This window comes from Hemiscyllium ocellatum, chromosome 20 (assembly GCF_020745735.1).
Source record: "Hemiscyllium ocellatum isolate sHemOce1 chromosome 20, sHemOce1.pat.X.cur, whole genome shotgun sequence".
Lineage (NCBI taxonomy): Eukaryota > Metazoa > Chordata > Chondrichthyes > Orectolobiformes > Hemiscylliidae > Hemiscyllium > Hemiscyllium ocellatum.
In genome coordinates this window covers 61,060,480-61,074,882 of record NC_083420.1, presented here as the reverse complement: position 1 = coordinate 61,074,882, position 14,403 = coordinate 61,060,480, and the positions used below count along the sequence as shown (strand labels likewise).

The following is a 14,403-nucleotide window of genomic DNA, read 5'->3' as shown; positions in this document are numbered from 1 at the left end:
ATATGCTATTCCGAGGGTTGGTGCAGCCTCGATGGGCCAAATGGCCTCTTTCTGCACTGTAGAGACTCTATGATTCCAAGAACTCCCAAGATGTTTTAGACGTGAATAAAGAGCAAGGGGCTGGCTAGAGTGTATTTAGGGACAAAGAAGGGAATTTACATGTGCAGCCTGAGGAAGTGGGGGAGGTCCTTAAACCAATACTTTGCATTGGTATTCACAAAGAAAAACGACATGGCGATTTTGATGATTTCAAATGATTTTGAAACTTTGAGTTATGATTACTGAAACTTTAACCACCTGACTGGCTTTATTCCCTCGGATAAGGTCTAGCACTGTCCCATCTCTGGTTATGGCACAAAAAGCTCTCCTGGAACCCCATCTGATCCTTTAACACTGAGGTGATCCCAGTTAAAGTTAGGCAAGTTGAAATCCCCAACAACTATAATCATATTCCCTGACACCTCTCTATGAATTGCCAACATTTCTTTTCTAACTGTTGGGAGACCTGTAATAATCCCCATAAGGTAATTGCCCCTTTTTCATTTCTAAGTACTACCCAGACAGTCTTATCTCTCATCAAAGATCCCTTGACAACACTCTCCCTCATTCCTGCAATGATTGTTTCCTTCACCAAAAATGTAATGCCCCACCTCTCTCACTTCACTCCTCCCATCCTGCATGAAATATCTGTACCGTGGAATGTTGAGCTGACAGTCCTGACCATGTCTCAGTGAGTGCAGCAATATCATTTTCCTATCTGCTGATCAATACTCTGAAGCTCACTTGCCTTACCAATCAAGCTCCATGCATGAAGATGGATATAACTTAGTTTCCCCGAGAATGAGATTGCAGAATACTTGGAATTGCATGGCAAAATAGGATTTAAACAGCACAGCTTCTTCAACAAGGTCTCATGCCTGACAAATCTGTTAGAATTCTTTAAGGAGGTAATGAGCAATGCAGACAAAGGAGACATAATGGACATAGTCCATTTTTATTTCTAGAAGGCCTTTGACAAGGTGCTGCAAAGGAGGCTAGTAATGAGGATGAGAGCCCATGGTGTTAGAGATGAGATGTTGCCATGGATGAAAGATTGGTTGATTGGCAGTGTGTGATGATAAATGGGTTTTTTTCAGAATGGCAGCTCGTGGAGTTCTGCAGGGGTCAGTGTTGGGATCACAACTTTTCATGTAATACATTAATGATCTGAATGAAAGAACTGAAGGCATTGCCACTAAGTTTACAAATAACACATAGTAAGATGGACAGGCAGGTAGAGTTGAGGACGTAGGGAAGTTGCAGAAGGGCTGTTGGAGAGTGGGCAATTTGGGAAAGTGTGAAGTCATGCACTTTGGTAGGAAGAACAGAGGAGTAAAGTATCTTCTTAACAGGGAAAGAGTTTAGAAATTTAAAGCACAAAATGACTTGAGGGTCCTAGGTCAGGATTCTCCTAATCTTAACATGCAGGTTCAGATGGCAGTTAGGAAGATAAATATAATGTTAACATTCACTTCAAGAGGGCTAGAATGCAAGCGCATAAGGCTTTGGTCAGACTACATTTGGAATATTGGAGCAGTTTTAGGCCCCAAATCTAAGGAAGGATGTGCTGGCATTGGAGGGAGTCCAGAAGATGTTTACACAAATTGATCCCAGATAAGGGCTTATTGTTGAAGAGCTGAAAACGTGTTGCTAGAAAGCGCAGCAGGTCAGGCAGCATCCAAGGAACAGGAAATTCGATGTTTCGGGAATAAGCCCTTCCTGATGAAGGGCTTATGCCCGAAACGTCGAATTTCCTGTTCCTTGGATGCTACCTGACCTGCTGCGCTTTCCAGCAACACGTTTTCAGCTCTGATCTCCAGCATCTGCAGAGCTCACTTTCTCCTTATTGTTGAAGAGTTTGGGTCTGTACTCAGAGTTTAGAGGAATGGGGATGAGGGGGATTTGATTGGAACTTACAGAATTCTGACAGGCCTGAATACTGTGGATGCCGAGAAGATGTCTTCCCTGACAGGAGAGTGTATGACACAAGAGGTACTGCCTTGGAGGGAAGGAATGACTGTTTAGAACTGAAATGGGGAGGAATTTCTTCAGTCAGACGGTGGGAATCTGTGAAACTCAACTGACTGGTAAGCAGATTAAGGGTTCCGGAAAGAATGCAGGAGAATGGGATTGAGAAACAGATCAGTCATGATTGAATGGTGGAGCTGACTCTATGGGCTGAATGGCCTAATTCTGCTCCTATATCTGTGGTCAGATCTTCCACTTGCTTATCTACTTCATGGACTACTAGAATTCCTTCTCCATCTGATTGGACTTTGCTCCCAACTTTCCCCCACTAATCAGTTTAAAGCTTCTCCAACAGCAAGAGCAAACCTCCCAGCATGTATATTGGACCTAGTCCAGTTTAAGTGCAACCTGTCCAGCTTGTAGAGGTCCCACCTACCCTAGAAACTGTCCTGAAGATGGTTCAAAAATCTAAAGACCTCCTTCCTACTACACTCCTTTAGCTGTGCATTCACCTGACCTGTCTTCATACTACTTTACTCAGTAATGCATGTCATTGGAAGTAATCCATAGATTACAACCTTCATAGTCTTTATCTTTAATCTACTGCAGAAGCACGTTTGTTTTTTTTTTCCCCTCTCTGTTATTGGTGCTGAGAGGAACCATGACTGCTGGCTGTTCATCCACCCCTTCAGAATGCCCAGCAGCCACACTGAGACATCCCTGACCCTGGCACCAGAGAGGTAACAGACCATTTGAAAGTCTTGTTTGCTGCCACAGAACTGCCTGTCATTTCCTCTTATAGTCAAATTCACTATAACTGTAAATCTCCCAGTCTTTTTCACCTCTGTTGTGCCAACTGTGGTGCCAAGTTGGCTGCTGCTGCATTCCCCTGAGAGGTCAACACCCCTGACAGCATCCAACACGTTTGAGGGGGAGGGGGGATGGCCACAGGGAACTCCTGTAATACCAACTCACACTTCCTTTTCTTCCTTGTGGTCACTTCTCTGTCTGTGTAGCCCTTACTGGTGGTGTGAACAATTTGCTTAAATGTGCTGTCCACAGGATTCTCAGCCTCATGGGTGCTCCAAAGTGAGTCCATCTGCAGCCACAGGCATTCCATGAAGTAAATCAGGAGCTGCCACTGAACACACTTCCTGCATACTTGGTCATCAAGGAGCTTGAAGCCTCCTTGATTTCCCACAATGCCCAGGGCTGAGTTCTCCTGCTGTTTGAAGCTAATCAACTACAAACAAAAAAACAATTACCTCTCCAAAGTCAGATTTCTTTGTTTCACACTCTTGGTCTTGGTCTCTTGCTCACGCTTTCTGTCTATCCTAACAAACTACATACCACAAATAAGGGTTTTTCTCCCCCTCACCCTTCTGGTACTACTCATCCAGTCTCTAAAGTTGGTTCCTAAGCAACCAATCTCCATGCCCAACATTCCTCTGAATGTTGGGCATTCCTCTGAAGCTCCCACTCTCCGCCTCCACAGGTTTGCTCCTCTCCCGCTGCTGCCATTCCCCACAGGTTCTCTGCTCTCCCTCTGACCCCTGTGGTCTAGTTCCAGATTTGTAGGGGTTCTATGATCCTCCCTTTCTTATTTCCTCTCTCCGTATATGTATTCTCTGTCTTGCGCTCTCTCTCTATCTCTCTCTTTCCCTCCGTCCTCACCCAAACTGGAATGTCAATGATCAGTTTGCTCATCTTCTCTGTTGTCCCTGCTCATATCCACAGAGCTTGAAAGAACTTTGCAACTGTTGGGACAGTTGCAGGATCCAAAGTTATTAGAGTACTACCAGCTGGGTTCGCATAACTATCTCGCCTACATTCACACCATCCTGTTTCTGACCACAGATCAATTTTCAGTAATACATACTTTGAATGGTATGGCCACTTCTTGCAGCAAAATGTCCAGATAATATTCCCCTTCCCTGATGTGGCACATTCTATAGCTTGGGTTCTGTCACCTCTACTCTGAACCAAAGTTCCTTACGCTACAAACATCTATTACAGATTTGTTTGTTCTGGATTGCTTTGGTGTCTAGCAGCTCTCACATGCTGCATTAGCATCCTTGTCATATTTTATTTAATTTGTTAATCACATTGCAATCTCTGCACTTTGCACTTGAAAAATCACCCACTTATTGCACTTCCTTGTAATTATTCCTTTAACACTAGTAGTATTCTTATACTTAACAAGGTATTTTTAAAAAAAGGACCGAGAAAAATAATTGGAGCCCTCAACTCTAAATCCTCACTAATCCCACTTGTCAATCATCTGCTTTCCCTGCACTCATTTCACATTATGGTTCATGACATCATCTACCACTGGTCTAAATGCAGTTTACAGTCTCAGAATATACTGTTTTGATCATTAAGTATAGGATACACCTTAATCACTTACCAATTCTCACTAGTTAATCAGCTTTGTTTCCTGGAGGCTGAAACATTTTAGACAAAAGCAACTAAACGCCTCTTTACCTTTCTCTGTTTAACTCACTGAAACCGTCAACTCCCAACTCAATCGGCAATTTTGAGAGGCTTCAAACACAAAAGGCCCAGCTGAGTCACTTAATGAGGTTCTAGTACAGCTGTGCTTAATTAATTTGCTGTTTCACTTGGTGGAAAAATGTGCTGCTTAAGGTTGGTCCCTATAGAGCTTGAATTGTGCATTTCAGCTCAATGCCAACTAACAATTAATATTGCACAAAATTAAAAATTTAGACTTTCTTACCCAATAATGTATGTGCTCAGTCTGAGGCTGAAACTGCTGAAAGTACAGCAACAATGAAATCCTCAAATGGCAAGTATGATAGGTATCTTTCTGGGGGTTGGTAGGGGTTGCAGGTTGACCTCCAGTTCTGTTCTTCCCCACAAGAGGAAACATTCTGTAACCACTGTCCAAAAAACTTTCTTAATACATTCTTTTTTCAAGATAAAAGTGATCTACTCTTCTGGCCCTTTTCTGAAATGTATACTTAGATATTTCTGTCGAATCTTTTCTATACTATCTCCAGTGCCTCTATAGCCTTGTTGAAATTTAATGACCAGAAATCCATGCAATGTTTTAAGTGTGGTCTAACTGAAGTTTCATATGACTTTATCATCATATCTTTACTCAGTCAGTCTGTCTCAAAAGAAGTACTTATTAAAAATGCTTACCTTTCGCAACTTTACTGCAAGTTTTAGGTATAATAAGTAATAAGTGACTTTCTTGGTCATCCTGCTTACCTTTATCTACGTTGAACTTTGTGAATTACTTGCCCCTTTTTGTGAGACTATAATGTCCGCTTATAATTTGTTAGAATCCTCTAACTTCATGACTGGGGCAAAATTTGTCTCCTGCTATTATGTTATCTTGAATGAGTTCAGCTACCCCATCTTCATTACTTCTCTCTACATCTTTTCTAAATAATTTATACAATTCAATATTAAATGCCCGCATTGATTTTCCCACAACCATGCTTCAGTCATCATTACGGTGTTTGTGTCTGGTTCTGTACCAGTATGCAGAAGACAAGTATTGGAATGTCTTCATTCTGCATCAGTCTTTACAATATGGAACTCTTCTGTCAGAAATGCCAGGGTGACCAATCCCATTGGGATTGAAATCATGTAACTTCCTTTTAAAATGTAGTTTATCCCATTTAGGAAATACTGTCAGTAAACTTTCAAAAAGTTTGCAACTTCTTATAGTTCCAAATGTGATAACATTGGAGATGTATCTTTATAGCCTAAGTTAACAGCATGTACTTTTCTCAACTAGGAGACTTTCTACATTGGACAGCACTGGTGAAAGAGCAATGACTATAACTAAATGGTTAAAGAGTAATTTTTGCTGAATTTATTAAATAAGGCAATCAACAAAAATATTTTTTCTAACTGATGGAATTGTGTTGAACTATTTGCATTTAATAAAATATTGAATTCTGAGGAAGGGTCACTGGATCTGAGACATTGACTCTGATTTCCCTCCACAGATGCTGCCAGACCTGCTGAGCTTTTCCAGTAATTTCTGTTTTGATGCCTGGTTTCCAGCATCTACAGTTCTTTTGGTTTTTAATTAAGACATTATATTTCTGGTAATTTATGATCTCTGCTATGCCATACAAAGGAGATTCCGGAAAGAGAGCATATTTCTACTCGAGCAGAAGGATTTTAGTATGACATTGCCATTTGTTTTCATTATGAGAGTGGTGGATAACCTGCTTAATACGAATGAATTTGTTTTGTATTTTGTTTTATGTTATTATTGGTGCTTTTTCTTTCAAGATGGTTGGGATATCTTGGCCTGCTACTTTTTGATGTTCTTATCTGTCTGCTGGTGCTGTTTGGACTAATCCGAAACTCAAAGGGAATCCTCATTTGGTAAGTGTTTTTTTTTAAACTTCATTCATAGGATGTAGCTATTGCTGATCAGGCCAACATTTGCTGCCCATCTGTTAATATACTTTGAAAAGATTTTGAAGTGCCATCTTGATCTTTAGCTGTCCACATGTAGTGTAGGGTCAACAACAATGATATTGGTGAGGGAGTTCTGGGATTTTGAAGCACAACAGTGAAGAAATGGTCAAGTTTCAAGTCTGGATGGAGTGTGACTTGGTGAAAGGCCATAAGGCATAGGAGTGGAAGTAAGGCCATTCGGCCCATCGAGTCCACTCCGCCATTTAATCATGGCTGATGGGCATTTCAACTCCACTTACCAGCATTCTCCCCATAGCCCTTAATTCCTTGTGACATCAAGAATTTATCAATCTCGGCCTTGAAGCCATTTAGCGTCCCAGCCTCCACTGCACTCCGTGGCAATGAATTCCACAGGCCCACCACTCTCTGGCTGAAGAAATGTCTCCGCATGTCTGTTCCGAATTTACCCCCTCTAATTCTAAGGCTGTGCCCATGTGTCCTAGTCTCCTCGCCTAATGGAAAAAAAATTTTAGCGTCCACCCTTTCCAAACCATGTATTATCTTGTAAGTTTCTATTAGATCTCCCCTTAACCTTATAAACTCCAATGAATACAATCCCAGGATCCTCAGCCGTTCCTTGTATGTTAGACCTGCCATTCCAGGGATCATCCGTGTGAATCTCCGCTGGACACGTTCCAGTGCCAGTATGTCCCTCCTGAGGCATGGGGCCCAAAACTGGACACAGTACTCCAAATGGAGCCTGACCAGAGCTTTATAAAGGCTCAGTAGCACATCACTGCTTTTATATTCCAACCCTCTTGAGATGAATGACAACATTGCATTTGCTTTCTTAATCACAGATTCAACCTGCATGTTTACTTTAGAGAATCTTGGACTAGTGCTCTCAGATCCCTTTGTGCTTTGGTTTTAAGAATTTTCTCACCGTTTTAGAAAGTAGTGCATGCTTGTATTCTTTTTTCCAAAATGCAAGACCTCACATTTGCTCACGTTGAATTTCATCAACCATTTCCTGGACCACACTCCCAAAGTGTCTAGATCCTTCTGCAGCCTCCTCACTTCCTCAGTACTACCTGCCTGTCCACCTAACTTTGTATCATCTTCAAACTTCACTCGAATGCCCCCAGTCCCTTCATCCAGATCATTAATATATAATGTGAACAGCTGCGGCCCCAACACTGAACCCTGCGGGACACCGCTTGTCACCGGCTGCCATTCCGAAAAAGAACCTTTTATCCCAACTCTCTGCCTTCTGTCAGACAGCCAATCTTCTATCCATGCTAGTAGCTCACCTCAAACACCATGGGCCCTCACCTTGCTCAGCCGCCTCCTGTGTGGTACATTATGAAATGCCTTTTGGAAGTCTAGATAGACCACATCCACTGGGTTTCCCTGGTCTAACCTACTTGTCACCTCTTCAAAGAATTCTAACAGGTTTGTCAGACACGACCTCCCCTTACTAAATCCATGTTGACTTGTTCTAATCCGACCCGTTCTTCCAAGAATTTAGAAACCTCATCCTTAACGATGGATTCTAGAATTTTACCAACAACCAAGGTTCGGCTAATTGGTCTATAATTTTCAATCTTTTGTCTTGATCCTTTCTTGAACAAGGGGTTACAACAGCGATCTTCCAATCATCAGGGGCTTTCCCTGACTCCAGTGACTTTTGAAAGATCTCAACCAATGCCCCTGCTATTTCCTCAGCTACTTCCCTCAGAATTCTAGGATGTAGCCCATCGGGGCCAGGAGAATTGTCAATTTTAAGACCTTTTTTTTAGCTTTTCTAGCACTATCTCTTTTGTAATGGCAACCATACTCAACTCAACCCCCTGACTCCCTTTAATTGTTGGGATATTACTCATGTCTTCCACTATGAAGACTGTTGCAAAGTACTTAGTAAGTTCTCCAGCCATTTCCTTATCTCCCATCACTAGCCTTCCAGCATCAGTTTGAAGTGGCCCAATGTTTATTTTTGCCTGTTGTTTGTTTATTATGTATTGAAAGAAACTTTTACTATCATTTCTAATATTACTGGCTAGCCTACCTTCATATTTGATCCTCTCCTTCCTTATTTCTCTCTTTGTTATCCTCTGTTTGTTTTTGTAGCCTTCCCAATCTTTTGATTTCCCAGTGCTCTTGGCCACTTTATAGGATCTCTCTTTTTCTTTGATACATTTCCTGACTTCCTTTGTCAGCCATGGCTGTCTAATCCCTCCCCGGATAATCTTTCTTTTCTTGGGGATGAACCTTTGTACAATGACCTCAATTATCCCTACAAACTCCTGCCATTTTTGCTCTACTGTCTTCCCCGCTAGGCTCTGCTTCCAGTCGATTTTTGGCAGTTCCCTTCTCATGCCCTCGTAATTACCTTTATTTAACTGTAACACCATTACATCCGATTTTGCCTTCTCTCTTTCAAACTGCAGACTGAACTCTACCATATTATGATCACTGCTTCCTCAGGGTTCCCTTACTTTAAGATCTTTTATAAAGTCTGGTTCATGACATAGCACTAGGTCCAGAATAGCCTGCTCCCTTGTGGGCTCCATGACAAACTGTTCCAAAAAGCTATCCTGTAAGCATTCCATGAATTCCTTTTCTTTGGATACACTGGCTAAATTATTTACCCAGTCCACCTGCATATTGAAGTCCCCCATGATCACCGTGACCATGCCTTTCTGACATGCCTTTTCTATTTCCCTGGTCCTGACCACTGTTAGGAGGTCTGTACATAACTCCCATTATGGTTTTTTTGCCTTTGTGGTTCCTCAATTCCACCCACACAAACTCCACATCATTCAACCGTATGTCGGTCAGTCCCATAGATTTAATTTTGTTTTTAACTAACAAGGCCATCCTGCCCCCTTTCTCCACCTCTGTGTCTTTTCAATAAGTTGTAAATCCTTGGATGTTTAACTGCCAGTCCTGAACCCCCTGCAGCCATGTCTCTGTGATGCCTACCACATCATAATCATTCACGATGATCTGTGCCGTTAGTTCATCTATTTTGTTACGAATGCTACGAGCATTCAGGTAAAGTGCCTTAATGCTAACTTTCTTATCATTAGAGATATTGGAAGTCATAAGATGTCCTAAGTTATCCTTTCTTTTTGTTGCATTCCTAGTCTGCCTCAAGCTTAAATCCACCTGCATACACCTCCTGCTTATCTTTCCATTTAACTCTATATTCCCTGTCGCTTTCACTTTCCCTTCCCCCCAACTCAGAATTTTAAAGTCCTACTGACCACCCTATTTATCCTCTTCGTTAGAACATTGGTACCAGATCGGTTCAGGTGGAGACCGTCCCAACAGTACAGATCACCCCTGTTCCAAAACTGAATGCCAATGCCCCATGAAGTGGAATCCCTCTTTCCCGCACCAATCCCTTAGCCACGTGTTTACTTCCCTAATTTTCTTATCCCTATGCCAATTGGCACGTGGCTCGGGCAGTAATCCGGAGATTATGACCCTTGAGGACTTATACTTCAATTTCTTTCCTAGTGCTTGATAGTCCCCAAACAGGTCCTCCGCCCTAGCTTTGCCTATGTTGTTAGTCCCAACGTGGACCACAACAACTGGACGCTCCACCTCCCGCTTCAATATCCTTTCAATCCGGTCAGAGATGTCCTGCAGCCTGCAGGTAAGCAACACACTGTGCGAGACTCCTGATCCGGCTTGCACAGGATACTATCTGTCCCCTTGATTATAGAATCTCCTATAACAACTACTTGTCTTTTTTGCTCCCCCCTCTTGAATGGCCTCCTGCACCATGGTGCCGTGGTCAGCTGGCTCATCCTGTCCAGAGCCCTTTTCCTCATCCGTATAGGGAGCAAGGATCTCACACCTGTTGGACAAGGTCAAAGGCTGAGGCTTCTGCACTCCTGAACTCAGGTTCCCCCTACCGGCCTCACTTACAGTCACACTCTGATGTCCTTGATCACTAACTGAATGTGAATTACTTAATCTCCCAGGTGTGACTGCCTCCTGAAACAAAGCATCCAGGTAACTCTTTCCCCCTCCCGGATGTGCCGCAGTGTTTGAAGCTCAGATTCCAGATTATCAACTTTGAGCTGGAGTTCTTCCAGCAACCAACACTTGCTGCAGATGTGGTTACTGCCATTCACAATGGGAACAGCCATCTCATACTTCATACAGTTACAGCACATCACCCTGCCCAGCCATCTCTGCTTAGTTAATTACTTTATTACTTTGTATAAATTTCAGTTAAAGTACTTTCTGATAACCTCTCTGCGATAGTCTTTTTCTAAAAAGACTATCTGTCCCCCTAATTATAGAATCCTCTATAACATCTACTTGTCTTTTTGCTTCCCCCCCTCTTGAATGGCCTTCTGCACCATGGTGCCGTGGTCAGCTGGCTCATCTGTCCAGAGCCCTTTTCAGAATCCAGAGAAAGGGAAGAAACCTGCAGGTGTTGGTCTTCCCATTTGTGGTGCTCCCTTGTCCTTCTTGATGGGAGAGGCTTATTGGTTCAGAAGATGACTTGTGTGATGCAGAGTGCATTCAGTGTATTTAATTGGCAGCTAAATTGTTTTCATTTTCAAAATCTATCGTTTGGACATCAGTTCCAGCAGCTCTTTCTCACATAACAATTTCCTAATGTGATCCAAGTTATCAGAAGTTTAGGACGAGTGACATCAGGGCAGTTTTCTGGTTGAATATTCAGAAACAGAACAAATTGTCCAAGCAGTTGTCTTTGTGTAATCATCAGTGACAGCGCTGTCTCAATCACCTTCCGTGAGCCAATTATTTCCACTCACAACCGGGGTTAAACAAAAAATGTCCAAAATTACTCATTTTGAAGAATTTTACTTGCCCTAATTCTTTCTACAAGACAATTTTCACCCCTCTGATCCTTGCTTAGAAGATATTAACTTATTGGGCCAGATTTTTACTGCCAGGTTGATTGTAGTGATAGGAGTTGATCTTGTTGACTAAGGGTTGTTAATCTGGTGCAATTCAGAAAGCACTGAATGACAAGTGTAATCAGAAGAAAGGGGCTGGTAGTTTCCTGGGTTGCCAGGAGTGTCTGTGATATGTGCACTGTTTTATTGTTTGATTGATCTAAATGTTTTGTATGTGTTTGCATCTTACTGTTTGCTTTTTAGTGAGATAAGGCAGGATTTGAGGTTCGTCCTCATTTCCCTGCGAACTGGTTGTACTACTTGGGGTCTGGCCTTGCTGCTCCTTTCCCCTGTAAATTGCTGTTTTTTGCAAACTGCTGTTCACTGTTAACTGTTTGTATTTTGTACAGTTTGATAATTTTTTTAAAAATCAGGCAAATCATTAAAATATACTATCTTCATTACCATGCATCAGTGTTTGAAAGATTTTGGTGGGCAGATTGACATGTTTTTTATGTAATAAGAGTGACTAGATTTATTTTTTAAATGTACCATGTACAGCCTGAGATCAAGAAAGATGCTATATATGGGGTTTGGCTTTAATATTTACCACCTTCATCTTGTGCTCTTATTTTGGTGTAGTTGTGTGAATTAAAGCAATCCGTAAAATAAATTTTAAAAAAACCCAGGAGACTGGCTAGCTACAGCCATTGTACTATGTACTAGTAAATAAAAGGTGACTTGGTAACGGGATACCGGCCTCAAAAGAAGAAAAACCAGGAGTCCGTGTACTCTGGTAAATAAAGGGGGACTTGGTGGCAGGTCCTAACCTCTGTATAAAAGCAATATAACCAGGAGATTAGATCCTCTCCCTCAGAGTGACTGACTCTGAACTGACTGTCACAGCCAGTGTATTGTGCACAAGTAAATAAAGAGTGACTTGGTGACAGGATATCGGCCTCTCTGCAGTTATTGCAGTGACAATGAGAGAAAACAAGGCATGCCTGAAGACCATTTGCTGACTACTGGATGACAAGTGTTAGATAAGCATTTCTGAGATCATGTCTTCATTTAGGAAGCTTAACTCATTTGATCCTCCTGTCGAAGTCTGGCCCAGTATGTGGAAAGAATGCAATACTTTTTCTGGGCAAATGACATTGGGGCAGATGAAAAGCAACAAGTAATCCTTCTGACTGTTTGTGGACCCGCAGCATTCTTGGATATAAAGGGCTTAACTTTCCCAGAGGTCCCAAATACTAAAACCTTTAAAAAGTTGTCAGAGTTAATTAAGGGATATTAATTCTGATTCTGATACGCAATCAATTTTATTTGCCAGTTAGAAAACCGTTGGTATCCGTATCAAGGTTTTTGACAAGGTTGAATACTGAATGAGAGACCGTTTGGCATGTGGGATTAATGACGTAACCATGCAGAAGCACGTACTTGAAGCCCAATTGGACTTCAAACATGCACAACATCTAGTGTTGTCATTACAAAAAGGAACAAATAGATCTTGGGAGCTATAGGGTATCCCAATGGAAGTGAGCTGCCTCACCTTTGACTGAGCTTGGAGAATACCACTTGAGTGTAGTCAATTGCAGAGCCACACGCAGGGCATATTCTTAGTAGAGGGACCCTAGGCCAACCCACAGCCGAACCCCACAACAGAGCTGAGCCTCTGCCAAGTGGCGAAAAGGTTCTTCAGGATCTGGACCAGAAAGCCATTGTAATTGCTGCCAGTATGTAGATTCGAGGCAGCAAAGGAGTCCAACAAGGCAGTACCCAAGAGAATTCACACCCCGAAATGTCCCTCGCCTGTAAGTTGGAGCAATTAAGTTGCTTAGTGATATCGGAGCCGGTTAAAATGAATGTTTCCTTAAATGGTCACCTAGTTCCTATGGAGGTCGACATTGGTGCAGCTATATCTGTGGTTGCAGAATCGGCCTTGAACAAGATTCACTCAGGACTCCAATCCTTAAACTTGCACAAGACCTCAGCCAGACTGAAAGAATACACTGGGGAACTGTTGCAGATTAAAGATATGACTTCGGTTCTGATCTCCTTATCAGAAGCATTTGGTGCAGTTACCACTGATGGTAATAAAAGGTTCGAGCCCAAGCCAATTGGGGTGGAATTGGTTGAGGAAGATTCACCTGGATTGGCTCAACATTTTTCAATTTGAAAATGGCTGCCTCAGTGAAGTCCTAGTGAAATACCCAGGAATATTTCAGGAAGGGCTTAGGACTATCAAAGGGGAGGTGGGAGGTGTTGCTATCCTTTACAAAGCTGGGCATCAGCCATGCTTACCTGCAATTGCGACTGGATGAGAAGTCCCAGAAGTAAGCTACAATTAATATCTATTAGGGTTTATATCAATATACAGGATTGCCATTTGGATATCACCAGCCTGCACCCTTTTCCAGTGGAGCATAGAGAACATTTTGAAAGGGTTACCCCAGGTTGCAATTTATTTGGATGACATACTAATAACAGGGAAGACCGATTAAAAAGTACTTGGAGAACTTGGGCATAGTGCTTGAACATTTCTCCCAGGTGAGTGTATGCCTTAGAAGGGAAAAATGTGTGTTCCAGGCACTCTGTGATCTACTTGGGTCACAAAGTCAACAAAACCTGGTTACACCCATTGGGAGAGAAAATGAGGCCGATCAAAGGACCCCTGGCTCCCATGTCTGTACCAGAGCTTAGGTCTTTCCTTGGATTAGTGAATTATTACAGAAAATTTATACATAACCTGGCACCATTACAACTGCTATTGAAAAAGGTCAACCTTGGAAATGGTAGTGTGGCTAAGAAATAATCTTTAGGGAAGTGAAAAAGCAGCTATCATCATCCAAAGTATTGGCATACTATGATCCGAAGTGAGGTAGTACAGTATCAGGTAACATTGGCTCACCAGTGGCCCAATGGAGAGGAACGTCCGATAGCATATGCTTCCTGGACTTCGGCTGATGTTGATTCCAAACATGCTCAGATAGAGAAGGAAGGTTTGCGGTCACCTTTGGTGTCAGGAAGTGCCACCAGTACCTTTTACAGATGGGAATTTTTCATAGTAACAGATCATTAAACCCCTCCTAGGGCTACTATA

At 42.2% G+C, this 14,403-nt stretch overlaps 1 protein-coding gene across 3 annotated transcripts in view; it reads left to right on the top strand.

Moving 5' to 3' along the window:
- LOC132825547 (protein tweety homolog 3-like) overlaps positions 1 to 14,403 on the top strand; it is a 303,535-nt gene that overhangs the window by 171,481 nt on the left and 117,651 nt on the right. For all 3 annotated transcript variants that reach the window (XM_060840923.1, XM_060840924.1, XM_060840925.1), the window contains exon 5: positions 6,283 to 6,378. In XM_060840923.1, the coding sequence (XP_060696906.1) occupies positions 6,283 to 6,378 (96 nt within the window). The remainder of the gene's footprint in view (positions 1 to 6,282; positions 6,379 to 14,403) is intronic.